Source organism: Anguilla rostrata, chromosome 6, assembly GCF_018555375.3.
Source record: "Anguilla rostrata isolate EN2019 chromosome 6, ASM1855537v3, whole genome shotgun sequence".
NCBI lineage: Eukaryota > Metazoa > Chordata > Actinopteri > Anguilliformes > Anguillidae > Anguilla > Anguilla rostrata.
In genome coordinates, this window is record NC_057938.1 from 10,904,555 (window position 1) to 10,920,058 (window position 15,504).

A 15,504-nucleotide genomic window follows, 5' to 3' on the forward strand; every position below is an offset into this window, starting at 1 on the left:
TGTGTGCGTGTGTGTGTGTGTGTGTGTGGTGTGTGCGTATGTATGTGCGCTTCTGTGTGTGTGTGTGTGTGTGTGTGTGCGTGCATATGTGTGTGCGCTTGTGTGTGTGTGTGTGTACGTATGTGTGTGCGCTTCTGTGTGTGTGTGTGTGTGTGTGTACGTATGTGTATGCGCTTCTGTGTGTGTGTGCATGTGTGTGTGAGCGAGCGCTTGTGTACGTGTGTGTGTGTGCGAGCATGTGTGTGTTTGCGTGTGTGCATGTATGTGTGTGCTTGCGTGTGTGCGCGCTTGTGCATGTGTATTTAAATGTGTATATGTGTGCGCTTCTGTATGTTTGTCTGTATCTGTGTGCATGTGCGTGTTTGTCTGTGTGAGTGTGTGTGTGTGTGTGCGCGCGTGTGTGTATGTGTGTGCGAGCGTGTCTGTGCGCATGCACGTGTGTCTGTGTTTTGCAGCTGAGCGTTGTCTCTTACCCTAAGGTTTTGGAGGGAAGATGTGTGAGGTGGACATCGATGAGTGCGCCAGCACGCCCTGCCACAACGGAGCTCGGTGTGTGGACCTTCCCTCCAAATACGAGTGTGAATGTGCAGAAGGTGAGACCAGCGTGCAGTCTGCAGCTCGCTCTGGAAACTCTCAGTCATCTTCTTACTTCACACTTCATAACACTTACAGTTAATCCTCCACCGTTTCCAAGAATTTACTGTACACAGGTGGCACCAGGAAATCACATTGACGATTAAATGTAATAAAACCAAGAAAAACACTTGCTCAATTTTGTATTGTAACATCCTGTATAACCTTTTTTAAACCCTGTCATGCTAACATCCTGTGTAAAAAAAAAAAAAAAAAAAAAACCTGTCATTGTTAACCCAACCCATTGTGTCTCTACCATAGCATCGCTAATGCAACCCTATCACACGAACACAATGTAAAACCTGTTATTACTGCTCCAACCCCTCACTCTTATTCAGACTGAGCACACTTACATAAGCCGCGTTTCCACCCAAAGTATCCTGAACTTTTAGTCCCAGGAACTACTTTTCAAGGAACTAAAAGGTTCCTTCAGCCAATGGTTGTCTGCGTTTCCGCCGCGGTCTAAAGACCCGCGAAGATTAGGCAAATTAGCCCACTGACGTATGAAAAAGCGACGTCGTCGTCGGTCTATCTGTCGTATGATTTCTTCTGTAACCCCATACTACCACCGAAATAGCCTACATTATTTTCTAATAACCGGGACAGCCCGGAGGGGTTTATTCCACTTGACAATGACTATATATGGTTACTTTGGTATTTATTGATTTTTATCGACTTAATCACCTGAAATTGAAATATTCTTCCGCGGCCGTTTGGGCATATTTTACCGTTGTCAAGCAAAATTCTCGTTGGTAGTTCGACTTGGACCGTTGTTATGCAACAAATAGGATATAACAGGCCAATAGTCAGATTGTAACTGTTTCATATATCCTCTCAAACACATTAATTATGTTTGTATGCGAGCATTCACTTTCATGTCTTGACATCCGAGGCGACAGAATGCATTCACATTCCATAAATAACTGGCAACAACAGCAGAAAACATGCACACGTCGTAAACAATTTGCTGGTGAATTGATTACTTCGACTCGTCAATTCCATGTAGGCTAATCGCAAAATGACAAGAATAAATAGAATGAAAACTCGGACTTTTGAAAATTTAAATTAATATTGCAGTGGTACAGCCACCGTTTGCTTTCCTTCAAAGTTACTGCTAGCGGAGCAGCGAAGTGTGCCCTCCAGATGCAAACCATGCACCATAAATTAGTCCATAGTCTTCCTGGTCTTTTTGTGGAATTGAAGAATCGCAGAGTAAAATTATGTCAGTCTGAAAAAGCAAAAGGGACGATTACTAGAATTAACCTGTTATTTCACCCTGACAAAAAGTGCGGAAGGTGATTTCCAGTTTGCTTTTACTGTATCAGCAACGTAAATTATGTAGAACTACCGCATACCTCACATAACTGCATCAAACGTTTTGAGTCAATTATAATGGGCTAACAAAGAAAATCCGGAAGAAAATGTTCAGCAACCAAATTAAACCATGTGAATGTTTTGGTACGTAATATGCTGTCCCAGCACGAATGCTTAACATTTTATAAAACGAATACTGAAGCAAGAAAAGAACAGAAGAGCACACATGTTATAATCCTCAATCTTAATTTCTCATCTGTTCCAAGACATTGGCTGGCTATAACCAAAAGTAGGCTACTGCGCCGCATAACATACAAGTTTGAATTCAAGTTATTATTATGAAAATAAATCGGTTTGCAGCTGCAGAAATGGCGGTTGAAATAAAATACTGTGAGTAGTCGACCAATCAGAAATATTCAGCGCTTGCGCCCCACCCCAAAAGTTCCGGTACTTTTGGAAAGTACTACCCCCCGAGCAGGGACTTTTTTGGGGGTAAAATAAAGTCCCCAGAACTTAATTTAGAACGTTGTTCCTGCGATGGAAACGCACTGAGTTCCTCAAAAGGTTCCTAGTTCCTGGGGAAAGTTCCTGGGGAAAGTTCCTGTGGTGGAAACGTGGCTATAATGTATAAAACCCGTTATATTAAATCTAACTCCTATTCAGACCGAGCGCACTAAATTACCGTTACAACCTTGCGCAACGTGTGCTCCCCCGTGCTCTCTGTCGCACGATGGTCCGATGTCCGAAAGCTTCATTCCCCCTGAACTCTGACCCCCCCCGGCAGGATTCACAGGGACGCGGTGCGAGGAGAACGTGAACGACTGCGACCCGGAGCCGTGCCACCACGGCGTGTGCGAGGACGGCATCGCCACCTACACCTGCCGCTGCCACCCGGGCTACACCGGGCCCAAGTGCGAGCACGTGGCCCGGAAGTGCGACAGCGGCCCCTGCCAGAACCGCGCCCGCTGCGTGGACATGGGCGGCCAGTACCGGTGCGAATGCCTGCCCGGCACCTCAGGTGAGCAGTGGCGGGGGACAGGGAGGCGCGAGGGGTGGCATTTCGGGAGGGTACCCGGAGGCAGGGGTTCTGGGGAGGAGGCTAGTGTGACTGTAAAGCTGTGAAAACTGATTTTGGACCAGAGGCATCAGTAAAATGGGATGACTCTGGAAAGCTATTTTAAAGAAGCCCCACGATAAATTCGAAAGTTCTTAAATTCGAAAACCGGAAGCCAAACCAAGCCCTTGGCGGCGTGTGCCATCTCCACTGCTCTGGCACTGCCCTCTGGTGGACAGTTGGTGGGTCGCAGTACTCAGCTGGAAGGTGTGGATGTGTGCCGGTAGGACTTTTGTTTATTGGAATGCGTTCTGAGGGTCTCAGTACATGTGATTGTCTCTATCAGGTGGGGTCAAGGAGGAGGTGGCATCATTTGCAGTAGGAAGTGCGAGCCTGATCTCCCATTTAAGACATAAATATATTACGCTTGGGCAACAACCCATTATTTCATTTGGTTAGCGAAGGGACATTGCTGAAATGCAAATTAATAAGCAAAAATGACAAAACGAGAGAAATTAATACTTTCCCCTCACCTACCCCTATCTGATTGGGCACCTGATTGAACCAATCACATGTAATACTGCCCTCACAATGCATTGCAATAAGTACAACTCCTGTGTGCCGGATGTGCACTGTGAGTGTGAAGGGAAAGTGTACTCAGCTTAGATTAACTGTCACAACACACTGGCTTGTTCTGATCTTGTGTTTCTGCCTTGTGTGTGTGTGTGTGTGGTTTTTTCCAGGTGTGAACTGTGAGATAAACTCTGATGACTGTGCCAGCAGCCCATGCGAGTATGGTGTGTGTCAGGACGGTATCAACAAGTACACCTGTGTGTGCGAGCCAGGATACACAGGTAACACACTCTCCACTGAGCCTAGTGTCACACACACACCTTTACCTGAGCCCTAGTGTCACACACACACCTTTACTTGAGCCCTAGAATCCCTATACACTGACAGACACACACATACTGACACACACACACACACACCTTTACTTGAGCCCTAGCATCCCTATACACTGACAGACACACACATACTGACACACACACGAATACACACACACACACACACCTTTACTTGAGCCCTAGCATCCCTATACACTGACAGACACACACATACTGACACACACACACACACATACACACACACACACACACACACATTTAGCACATGCAGCTGAACACACACACACACACTCACGGGGATCTCATTACCTCATCCTTTCCCTGCCTCCAGGCGAGAGGTGCAACGTGGAGATCAACGAGTGCAACTCCAACCCCTGCCTCAACGGGGCCGTGTGCCAGGACGGGCTCAACGGGTTCCGCTGCGTGTGCCCGCCCGGCACCCACGAGCCCCTGTGCCACTCCGGGGCGGACCCGTGCGCCCCCGGGCCCTGCGCGCACGGGGCGTGTGTGGAGGAGCGGGACGGGTACGCCTCTCCCCTGTGCGGCTTTGGGCCCGCTCTTTCGGCTTCGTTACTGCCGGAGGGACACTTCGCTTTGCAGCGTTTTATTTTAAACGTGATTTCGGTTTTAGCGTTGTGTCTTTCGATTGGTCCAAACTGTTTTTATGTGCGCGATGAACTCGAGTAACTAGTACAGCAACATTATGTTTCCAGAGGCTGTAGGAACATGATGAAATAATAGTTTTTAAATTGCACCAGTACTTTGTTTCCTTGACCTCAGCAATCTCAGGTTGCAGACACTGAACAGACACTGTCAGAAATGGCTCAAAAAAAAAAAAAAAATTATTACATTGCATTAATGGCATTTCTTAGATGCTCTTATCCGGAGTGCATCGGAAACTTCAGAATGTGACCTTGGAATGTAGATTGTCCCTTTAACACGCTGCTTTTAATACCAAAACCTGTGGAGTTCTCGCCTCTCGGTTCACCGACACAGGACTTGACACTTTACCGCGTGAGAATTAGCCTTTTTGTGGCTTGTCGGATTTCAGGCAAGGGTTTTAGCAATGTGGAAGGAATGTTATGAATGTCTGGAACGTTTGAAAGCAGCGTTCTAACAGATGACCTGGCTGCGTGTTATTTCGGCGTGTAAGCTGAGGAGGTTTTGGCGCTGTGTGTGTAAGCGTTGGTTTTCCTCCAGTGGGGCTGCTCTTGGCTCTCTCAGGTACCGCTGCGACTGCAGCCCGGGCTGGAAGGGACAGCACTGCGACCTGGAGCAGGACGAGTGCCGGTCCGACCCCTGCCAGCACGGCGGCCAGTGCCAGGATCGCACCGACGGCTACGTCTGCATGTGCACCCCAGGATTTGCAGGTAGGAGTCCCTCTGGCACTCACCCGGGTGCCTGCAGCGTAGAGTAACGGTTAGGGAACTGCGCTTGTCATTCGGAGGTTGGGGGGTTCGATTCCCTGCTGGGGTGCTGACGTTGTACCCTTGAGCAAGCCTGACTTGGATTACCCCAGTGAAAGATGCAGCTGTACGCATGGCTTGCATGCCAAAATGCATTCTGTTACAGTCGCTGCGGTTACGTGTGACTGCTTAAATGTGGTGTGACGTTCTGCTCTTTTTTGCCGAGTAAAAGCCTGTTTCCACCTCAGGAGAGAACTGTGAGATCAACATCGACGAGTGCAAATCCAACCCCTGTCTAAACCAAGGAGCCTGCGTGGACAGAGTCAACGGCTACAGCTGCAACTGCACCCTGCCCTACAAAGGTAACTACACCCTGCTGTACACAGGTAACCATGTAACTACACCCCGCTCCACATAGATAACCATGTAACTACACCCTGCCCTACACAGGTAACCATGTAACTACACCCTGCCCTACACAGGTAACCATGTAACTACACCCTGCCCTACACAAGTAACCATGTAACTACACCCTGCCCTACACAGGTAACCATGTAACTACACTCTGCCCTACACAAGTAACCATGTAACTACACCCTGCCCTACACAGGTAACCATGTAACTACACCCTGCCCTACACAGGTAACCATGTAACTACACCCTGCCCTACACAAGTAACCATGTAACTACACCCTGCCCTACACAGGTGACCATGTAATTACACCCTGCCCTACACAGGTAACCATGTAACTACACCCTGCCCTACACAGGTAACCATGTAAATACACCCTGCTCTACACAGGTAACCATGTAACTACACCCTGCTCCACATAGATAACCATGTAACTACACCCTGCCCTACACAGGTAACCATGTAACTACACCCTGCCCTACACAGGTAACCATGCAACTACACCCTGCTCCACATAGATAACCATGTAACTACACCCTGCCCTACACAGGTAACCATGTAACTACACCCTGCCCTACACAGGTAACCATGCAACTACACCCTGCTCCACATAGATAACCATGTAACTACACCCTGCCTTACACAGGTAACCATGTAATTACACCATGCCCTACACAGGTAACCATGTAACTACACCCTGCCCTACACAGGTAACCATGCAACTACACCCTGCTCCACATAGATAACCATGTAACTACACCCTGCCCTACACAGGTAACCATGTAACTACACCCTGGCCTACACAGGTAACCATGTAACTACACCCTGGCCTACACAGGTAACCATGTAATTACACCCTGCCCTACACAGGTAACCATGTAACTACACCCTGGCCTACACAGGTAACCATGTAACTACACCCTGGCCTACACAGGTAACCATGTAATTACACCCTGCCCTACACAGGTAACCATGTAATTACACCATGCCCTACACAGGTGACCATGTAATTACACCCTGGCCTACACAGGTAACCATGTAACTACACCCTGCCCTACACAGGTAACCATGTAATTACACCATGCCCTACACAGGTGACCATGTAATTACACCATGCCCTACACAGGTAACCATGTAATTACACCATGCACTACACAGGTGACCATGTAATTACACCCTGCCCTACACAGGTGACCATGTAATTACACCATGCACTACACAGGTGACAATGCAAGGATACCCTCACTTACACATGTATCACTGTCCTACACTGGTCAAAGGACAGTGCGCTCATGCAGTTGTACTAATGCTGTGGTACTTGCATGTGTGTGTGTGTGCATGTGTGCGTGCGTGCGTGCGTGCGTGCGTGTGTGTGTTTGTGTGTGTGTGCGCGTGCGTGTGTGTGTGTGTGTGTGTGTGTGTGTGCGCCTCTGTAGGGACACACTGTGAGGAGCAGCTGGTCCCCTGCGCTACACATCCGTGTGAACATGGAGGCACGTGTCACCCCTCTCCTGACTACTCCTCTTACAGCTGCCAGTGTGCCACGGGATGGCAAGGTCAGCTTCTGTCCGAGCGTGAAAACGTTATCCTGTGTGGCTTTGTGTCTGTATGCCTGTTTTTATACTGTGTGTGTGTGTGGCTTTGTGTTTGTGTTTGTGGCACGTCTCCTGTCTGTTCTGGCCCCACGATGGTGGAATGACCTCCCTGTGGAGGTCAGAACAGCTGAGACTGTGACCCATTTCAAACGACGACTGAAGACCCACCTCTTCAGGCTGCACCTCTCCCCATCCCTCCCTTCCCCCCTGTAAATGACTAAACTTAGGGTTGTAACTAGGCAGCTGTTTCATAGGTGACTTAGTTGATGCGCCTGTCTTAACGACTAATTGTATTTTTATTTATTTTTCCATAGATTGCGTTATTGCCGTTCTCGTTGTTAGTGTTAATCAGTTTAACCATCAGGGTCCAAGTTGAACTATGCGGTTGTTCCCTGTACTTGGACCGGTACTTCTCTCTAGGGTTTTCGTCATACTTGTTCCTGGTTATGGTTATACACTTTGTTGTACGTCGCTCTGGATAAGAGCGTCTGCCAAATGCCTGTAATGTAATGTAATGTAATGTGTTTGTATGCCTGTGTTTGTACTGAACGTGTGTGTGTGTGGCTTTGTGTTTGTATGCCTGCGTTTGTACTCACGTGTGTGTGTGTGTGTGTGTGTGTGTGTGTGTGTGGCTTTGTGTTTGTATGCCTATGTTTGTACTCAATGTGTGTGTGTGGCTTTGTGTTTGCATGCCTGCGTTTGTACTGAATGTGTGTGTGTGTGGCTTTGTGTTTGCATGCCTGCGTTTGTACTCAATGTGTGTGTGTGTGGCTTTGTGTTTGCATGCCTGTGTTTGTACTCAATGTGTGTGTGGCTTTGTGCAGGTCCACGGTGTGCTCAGGATGTAGATGAGTGCAGTACCAGTCCCTGCCAGAATGAGGCGCGCTGCTTCAACAGAAATGGTGGCTACCAGTGATGACGTGCACCCTGGTACTCCAGGTCACACTGCTGAGACCAATGCTTGCACTGACAATGTGCACTACCCAGTGAGTTCACCCTCATCACTAACAGCACACCAACAACGCATCACAACCATCACATCACCACAAAACACACACACACATGCATACACACATACACACACACACGCACCCCCACACACACATGCACACACACACGCACCCCCACACACACACGCACACACACACATACACACACACACACACACACACACACACACATACACACACGCACACACACACACACTGCTCTAACCCCCCGCCCCCCTTTCGTCAGACCTCTGCCTGAACGGAGGCAGCTGCGTGGACCGCGTGGCGGGGTTCGTGTGCGCCTGCCGGCCCGGGTTCGAGGGGACTCGCTGCGAGACGGAGGTGGACGAGTGCGCGAGCCGGCCCTGCCGGAACGGGGGCCAGTGCCAGGACTTCGTCAACAGCTTCGTGTGCCAGTGCAAGTCGGGCTTCGACGGCGTCCGCTGCGAACGCAACGTCCCGGAGTGCACCGAGAGGTACCGCCGCAGAGCCGCCACCAGGGGGTGCTCCTCTTCACAGATTCAGTGCAGTTCAGTTCAATAAGGCGTCACTGCTATGAGTACTGCCAAAGCGTACCGATGAATCGGTCGACAGTAAGAACAAAAATTATGTTCAGTATTTTTTCGGTATTATAATGTAATTGCGGTAAAAATGTGTTATTAATGATTCATGGATTAATTTAGAAATTAGAAGGGAGATGCATGGGCAAGTTAGGTGAACAGATAATAAACACACAGGGCACACTGTATCAGTGATGCAAAGCGACAGTCTTACGTAGCAACCCCAGTGCTTTGCCTGTGGTCATCTGCACAAGCTAGCTTAAGTACTAAAAGAATAAAGAGTGGTTTGCATGATGGGCAACATGCCGCACAAGCTGACACACCAGAAATACTTGAAAGTGTCACCTATTCTGGCTTCTAGAGTGCAAATAGCTCCCCCTAATGGCGAATCCTCAGCCTGCTAAACGTGAGTGAGTGAGTCGAGTGAGTGAGCTGCTAACCAGGTCCATGAGGTGCTTCGTATTTTAAAAAATGATGACAGCACGTAATTATGAGCTTTGAAATGGTCCCTCTGTCCCGGTCAGCTCCTGCCTGAACAACGGCACCTGCGTGGACGGGATAAAGAGCTACACCTGCCGCTGCAGGCTCGGCTTCACCGGGAAGTACTGCCAGCACGAGATCAACGAGTGCGATCAGCTGCAGCCCTGCATGAACGGGGGCGTCTGCACCGACGGCCTGGACTCCTACCGCTGCTCCTGCCCCGCGGAGTACACCGGGGAGAACTGCCAGGTACTGCCCGTCGCCAATGCCCTCTACACCCCCTACCCGCCCCCCCCACTGCTCCTGCCCCGCGGAGTACACGGGGAAACTGCCAGGTACTGCCCGTCGCAATGCCCTCTACACCCCCTACCCCCCCCACTGCTCCTGCCCGCGAGTACACCGGGGAACGCAGGTACTGCCGTCGTAATGCTACACCCCCCCACTGCTCTGCCCGCGAGTACACTGGGAACACTGCCAGGTACTGCCCGTCCTAATGCCCTCTACACCCCCCCCCCCCACTGCTCCTGCCCCGCGGAGTACACCGGGGAGAACTGCCAGGTACTGCCCGTCGCTAATGCCCTCTACACCCCCCCCCGCCCCCCCACTGCTCCTGCCCCGCGGAGTACACCGGGAGAACTGCCAGGTACTGCCCGTCTCTAATGCCCTCTACACCCCCCCCGCCCCCCCACTGCTCCTGCCCCGCGGAGTACACCGGGGAGAACTGCCAGGTACTGCCCGTCTCTAATGCCCTCTACACCCCCCCCCCCACTGCTCCTGCCCCGCGGAGTACACTGGGGAACACTGCCAGGTACTGCCCGTCTCTAACGCCCTCTACACCCCCCCTGCTCACTCTTTTATCTCACTTTCTCTCACTCAGTCACACCCTACTCTCAATCAGTCACACACACTACTCTCACACTACATCTCTCTCTCTCTCACTCACATATGCTACCTCTCACTTTCATTTTCTCTCACTTTCTCTCACACACATACATACTACCTCTCACACACTCTACCTCACTCTCAAGCTAATCTCCCACACTCTCTCTCACTCTTTCACTCTGTTACTCACTCTATATCGCTTCCTCTCACTTTCCCTCACACACTCTACCTCACTCTCTCACTTGCTGTTTCATGCGCTCCTGTTCTCTTGCTTTCAGCAGTATATCTGCTTCTCCAATAAAGGAAGCAGATTTATTATCTGCAGTAATCTCCAATCTCCTTAAAAATCTGCTTCTACTGGCCATGTGCAAATGCTGTAAGTTAAATGATTACATTATCAATAACATGAATACTAATAACAGAGAGAATAAATCGTTTCTAATAGTTAATATTACTTATGATAACAATAACTGTAATGGCTAATAATATGTCATTTTCTCTCTCTCTCTCTGCAGCACCCTCTTAACCTGTGCAGTCAGAATCCCTGTCTGAACAGTGGGACCTGTGTACACAATGGGGGATCCAGGGAGTGCCAGTGTGCTGTGGGCTGGACTGGGCTGTACTGCGACATCCCCAATGTGTCCTGCCAGGCCATAGCTAGCAGCAAGGGTGAGCTAAAGGCTACGCCTGGGAGCGGCGGCGTATAAGGACACAAAACTAACAGAGAGCACACCCCTCTCCGGCTGATAACCCTGCGAGTCTCACACACACACACACACACACACACACACACAGGAATCCCATACACATGACCTTACACACACACGCGCGCACACACACACACACACACACAGGAATCCCATACACATGACCTTACACACGCGCACACACACGCACGCACATACAGAAACCGGTACACATGATTTACACATGCGCAAGGAAACCCATACACATGACCTTACACAAACACGCACACACACACAGAAATCCACAGTACTGGTACTCGACATGCGTCCCTATGCCTGTGTGGTGATGCTCGGCTCCCTGGCAGGTGTACCGGTGGACAGGGTGTGCCAGCACGGCGGGCGCTGCCAGGACGAGGGGCGCACTCACCGCTGCGAGTGCCAGCCCGGCTACACCGGCAGCTACTGCCAGGTGGAGGTGGACGAGTGCCAGTCCAACCCCTGCAAGAACGGCGGCACCTGTGTGGACTACCTGGGGATGTACGAGTGCCAGGTACACACACCCCCGTTAAAGTACATTACTCGCACTGAAGCACATCTGAGTGTCGCTGTCTCTCAGTGTACAGATGGGTACCAGGCTGAGAATCAGACTCCTCTCTCTCTCTCTCGCACTCACTCAATCTCTCTCGCTCATACTCTCTCTCGGTGTAAAGATGGGTACCAGGGGGTGAATCAGACCCCTCTCTCTCTCTCTCTCTCTCTCTCTCTCTCTCGCTCATACTCTCTCTCAGTGTAAAGATGGGTACCAGGCGGAGAATCAGACTCCTCTCTCTCTCTCTCGTACTGACTCACACTCTCTCTCTCTCGTACTGACTCACACTCTCTCTCTCTCTCTCTCGGTGTAAAGATGGGTACCAGGGTGAGAATCAGACTCCTCTCTCTCTCTCTCTCTCGCACTCTCTCTCTCTCGCTCATACTCTCTCTCAGTGTAAAGATGGGTACCAGGCGGAGAATCAGACCCCTCTCTCTCTCTCTCTCTCGTACTCACTCACACTCTCTCTCTCTCTCTCTCTAAGTGTAAAGATGGGTACCAGGGTGAGAATCAGACTCCTCTCTCTCTCTCTTTCGCACTCACTCAATCTCTCTCGCTCATACTCTCTCTCAGTGTAAAGATGGGTACCAGGGGGTGAATCAGACCCCTCTCTCTCTCTCTCTCTCGTACTCACTCACACTCTCTCTCTCTCTCTCTCTCTCAGTGTAAAGATGGGTACCAGGGGGTGAACTGCCAGTACGATGTGGATGAGTGCCAGTCCCACCCCTGCCTGCACGGGGGCACCTGCTTCAACCTGGCCAACCGCTTCTACTGCACCTGTCCTCCAGGGACACAAGGTGGGCTGCGCACAGGCGTGTGCGTGTGCGTGTGCGTGTGTGTGTGTGTGTGTGTGTACGCTCTCGTGTGCTTGTGTGTGTGTGCGTGTGCGTGTGTGTGTGTACGCTCTCGTGTGCTTGTGTGTCTGTGTGTGCGTGTGCGTGTGTGTGTGTACGCTCTCGTGTGCTTGTGTGTCTGTGTGTGTCTGTGCGTGCGTGTGTGTGTGTCTGTGCGTGTGTGTGTGTGTGTGCGCTCTCGTGTGCGTGTGTGTGCGCACGCGTTTGTGTGCTTGGTTGTCTCGTGTGCGTGTGTTTGGGTTTCCCGGCAGCAGGGTTCTGACCGTCCCCTCTGGCCCGCGCAGGTCTGCGGTGTGAGGTGGACGTTGACGAGTGCGACCCGGCTGTGGCCCCCGAGGGCCCGCGCTGTCTGCACGGCGGGCGGTGTGTGGACGGCCTGGGCCGCTTCACCTGCGTCTGCCCGCCCGGGTTCACGGGCCAGTACTGCGAGGGCGACATCAACGAGTGCCTGTCCGCACCCTGCCACGCCCCCGGCACCCTGGACTGCGTGCAGCTGCCCAACAACTACGAGTGCCGCTGTCGCCTAGGTTACATAGGTAAGCGCACACGCGTTCGCGCGGGCGTAATGTGCACACGCTGTTTCACACACGTTAAGTGTGTACATACAGATTTACATACGCGCACACAGAAATGGACTTTGATACAGTACGTGCTCATTGTGAACAGGGGTTGTTTAAATTCATTCGAGCTTTTGAAATGGGATGAGGATATTTCTCACGGCACACCTGAGCTCGCCGGACGGCACGCGGTGCATCAGGTTCAGAGGCATGCTGAGTCTGTGTGCCCCGGTTGTTCTTGTCTGGCGTGAGGTCACAGGAAGCTTGCCTTCAGACACACTTCCTGTTCTCAAACCTTTTCTCCATCTCGCTCTCCTCTCTCCCCTCCTCTTTCTTTACCCCTGTCTGCCCCCTCCCTCTGTGCACCCCCCCCCCTGTTTTCCTCTGCGTTTCAGGACGGCACTGCGAGCTCATGCTGGACCTGTGTCGCTCCAGCCCGTGTCACAATGGGGGCGTGTGCTCGGTGAACAGCAGCTCGGCGCACGGCTACAGCTGCGACTGCAAGCCGGTGAGTCATAGCTCAGTGACGTGCGTTCCAGTAACATTGAGCATTAACATTGGGTGTTCTGGGGTACACCCCCCCCCTCAGAACTCTGTGCCCTAACGCTGTTGGGGTTCCCTGTGTAACTGCCAGTTCTTTCCCCTAAAAACGCGTCTCACTCCTAACTCTTGGTCTTGTCCTCATGCTGCCTATGGAAGTGGTGAGGAAGCAAATCTCAGGTAGGGACTCTACACAGTGCCACACTGTGTATGCAGTGTGCCACAGGCTACTGTGGAAAACTCTCATACACGAGGATGCTCAAATACTGTACTGAACGTAACTGCGCCCTAGTGAAAAAGAACACCAATAAAACGCCTTATGTGTCCCCCTCTGCTTTCCCCCATTGTTACCTTTAAGAAGAGCTAGGACTAGGAAGTGGCTAAGAGTTGCTTTTCTTTGTATAGAAATTTCCACATTGCTTCTGTGCTAAAATGCTAAATGTCTGAAGACTTTGCCAATGGATGCCTTGAAATAACCATCTGCACTATATAACTAGGCTTTACATCCATTTCTACAGCTTGCATCCCAGTATCTATATGCTTACATAAATGACCTACCCAGTGTATACTGAAACAAAGCCTGGGTAATATACACAGCTTCATATGTTCTGATGTATGTATGTGTGTGTGTGTGTGTGTGTGCGCGCGCATGTGCGTGTGTATATGTGTGTGTGTGTGTGTGTCTGAGTCCTGATGACTGTAAATGAGTGTGTGTGTGTGTGTGTGTCTGAGTCCTGATGACTGTAAATGAGTGTGTGTGTGTGTGTGTGTCTGAGTCCTGATGACTGTAAATGATGTGTGTGTGTGTGTGTGTGTGTGTGTGTGTCTGAGTCCTGATGACTGTAAATGATGTGTGTGTGTGTGTGTGTGTGTGTGTGTGTGTCTGAGTCCTGATGACTGTCAGTGAGTGTGTGTGTGTGTGTGTGTGTCTGAGTCCTGATGACTGTAAATGAGTGTGTGTGTGTGTGTGTGTGTCTGAGTCCTGATGACTGTCAGTGAGTGTGTGTGTGTGTGTGTGTGTGTCTGAGTCCTGATGACTGTCAGTGAGTGTGTGTGTGTGTGTCTGAGTCCTGATGACTGTCAGTGAGTGTGTGTGTGTGTGTGTGTGTGGTGTGTGTCTGAGTCCTGATGACTGTCAGTGAGTGTGTGTGTGTGTGTGTGTGTGTAGTCCTGATGACTGTCAGTGAGTGTGTGTGTGTGTGTGTGTGTGTCTGAGTCCTGATGACTGTCAGTGAGTGTGTGTGTGTGTGTGTCTGAGTCCTGATGACTGTCAGTGAGTGTGTGTGTGTGTGTGGTGTGTGTCTGAGTCCTGATGACTGTCAGTGAGTGTGTGTGTTGTGTGTGTGTGTGTGTGTGTGGTCTGAGTCCTGATGACTGTATGAGTGTGTGTTGTGTGTGTGTCTGAGTCCTGTGACTGTATGGTGTGTGTGTGTGTGGTGTCTGAGTCCTGATGACTGTAAATGAGTGTGTGTGTGTGTGTGTGTCTGAGTCCTGATGACTGTCAGTGAGTGTGTGTGTGTGTGTGTGTGTGTGGTCTGAGTCCTGATGACTGTCAGTGAGTGTGTGTGTGATGTGTGTGTGTGTGTCTGAGTCCTGGTGACCGTCAGTGAGTGTGTGTGTGTGTGAGTGTGTGTGTGTGTGTGTGTGTGTGTGTCTGAGTCCTGATGATCAGTGAGTGTGTGTGTGTGTGTGTGTGTGTGTCCTGATGACTGTCAGTGAGTGTGTGTGTGTGTGTGTGTGTGTGTGAGTCCTGATGACTGTCAGTGAGTGTGTGTGTGTGTGTGTGTGTGTGTGTGTGTGTCTGAGTCCTGATGATGTCAGTGAGTGTGTGTGTGTGTGTGTGTGTGTCTGAGTCCTGACTGTCAGTGTGTGTGTGTGTGTGTGTGTGTGTCTGAGTCCTGATGATCAGTGAGTGTGTGTGTGTGTGTGTGTGTGTGTGTGTGTGTGTCTGAGTCCTGATGATCAGTGAGTGTGTGTGTGTGTGTGTGTCTGAGTCCTGATGACTGTCAGTGAGTGTGTGTGTGTGTGTGTGTCTGAGTCCTGAT

General features: G+C 50.6%; 1 protein-coding gene across 1 annotated transcript in view; it reads left to right on the plus strand.

Annotated features, from left to right (window-relative positions):
* The window catches only part of LOC135257938 (neurogenic locus notch homolog protein 2-like), a 49,736-nt gene that overhangs the window by 24,720 nt on the left and 9,512 nt on the right, over nt 1-15,504 (plus strand). The window contains 15 exon segments of the mRNA XM_064341157.1: nt 480-593; nt 2,732-2,965; nt 3,745-3,855; nt 4,241-4,433; nt 5,134-5,279; nt 5,564-5,677; nt 7,164-7,283; nt 8,147-8,272; nt 8,553-8,787; nt 9,396-9,600; nt 10,749-10,902; nt 11,285-11,469; nt 12,173-12,305; nt 12,647-12,898; nt 13,315-13,427. Coding sequence (XP_064197227.1) covers nt 480-593; nt 2,732-2,965; nt 3,745-3,855; nt 4,241-4,433; nt 5,134-5,279; nt 5,564-5,677; nt 7,164-7,283; nt 8,147-8,272; nt 8,553-8,787; nt 9,396-9,600; nt 10,749-10,902; nt 11,285-11,469; nt 12,173-12,305; nt 12,647-12,898; nt 13,315-13,427 — 2,435 coding nt within the window.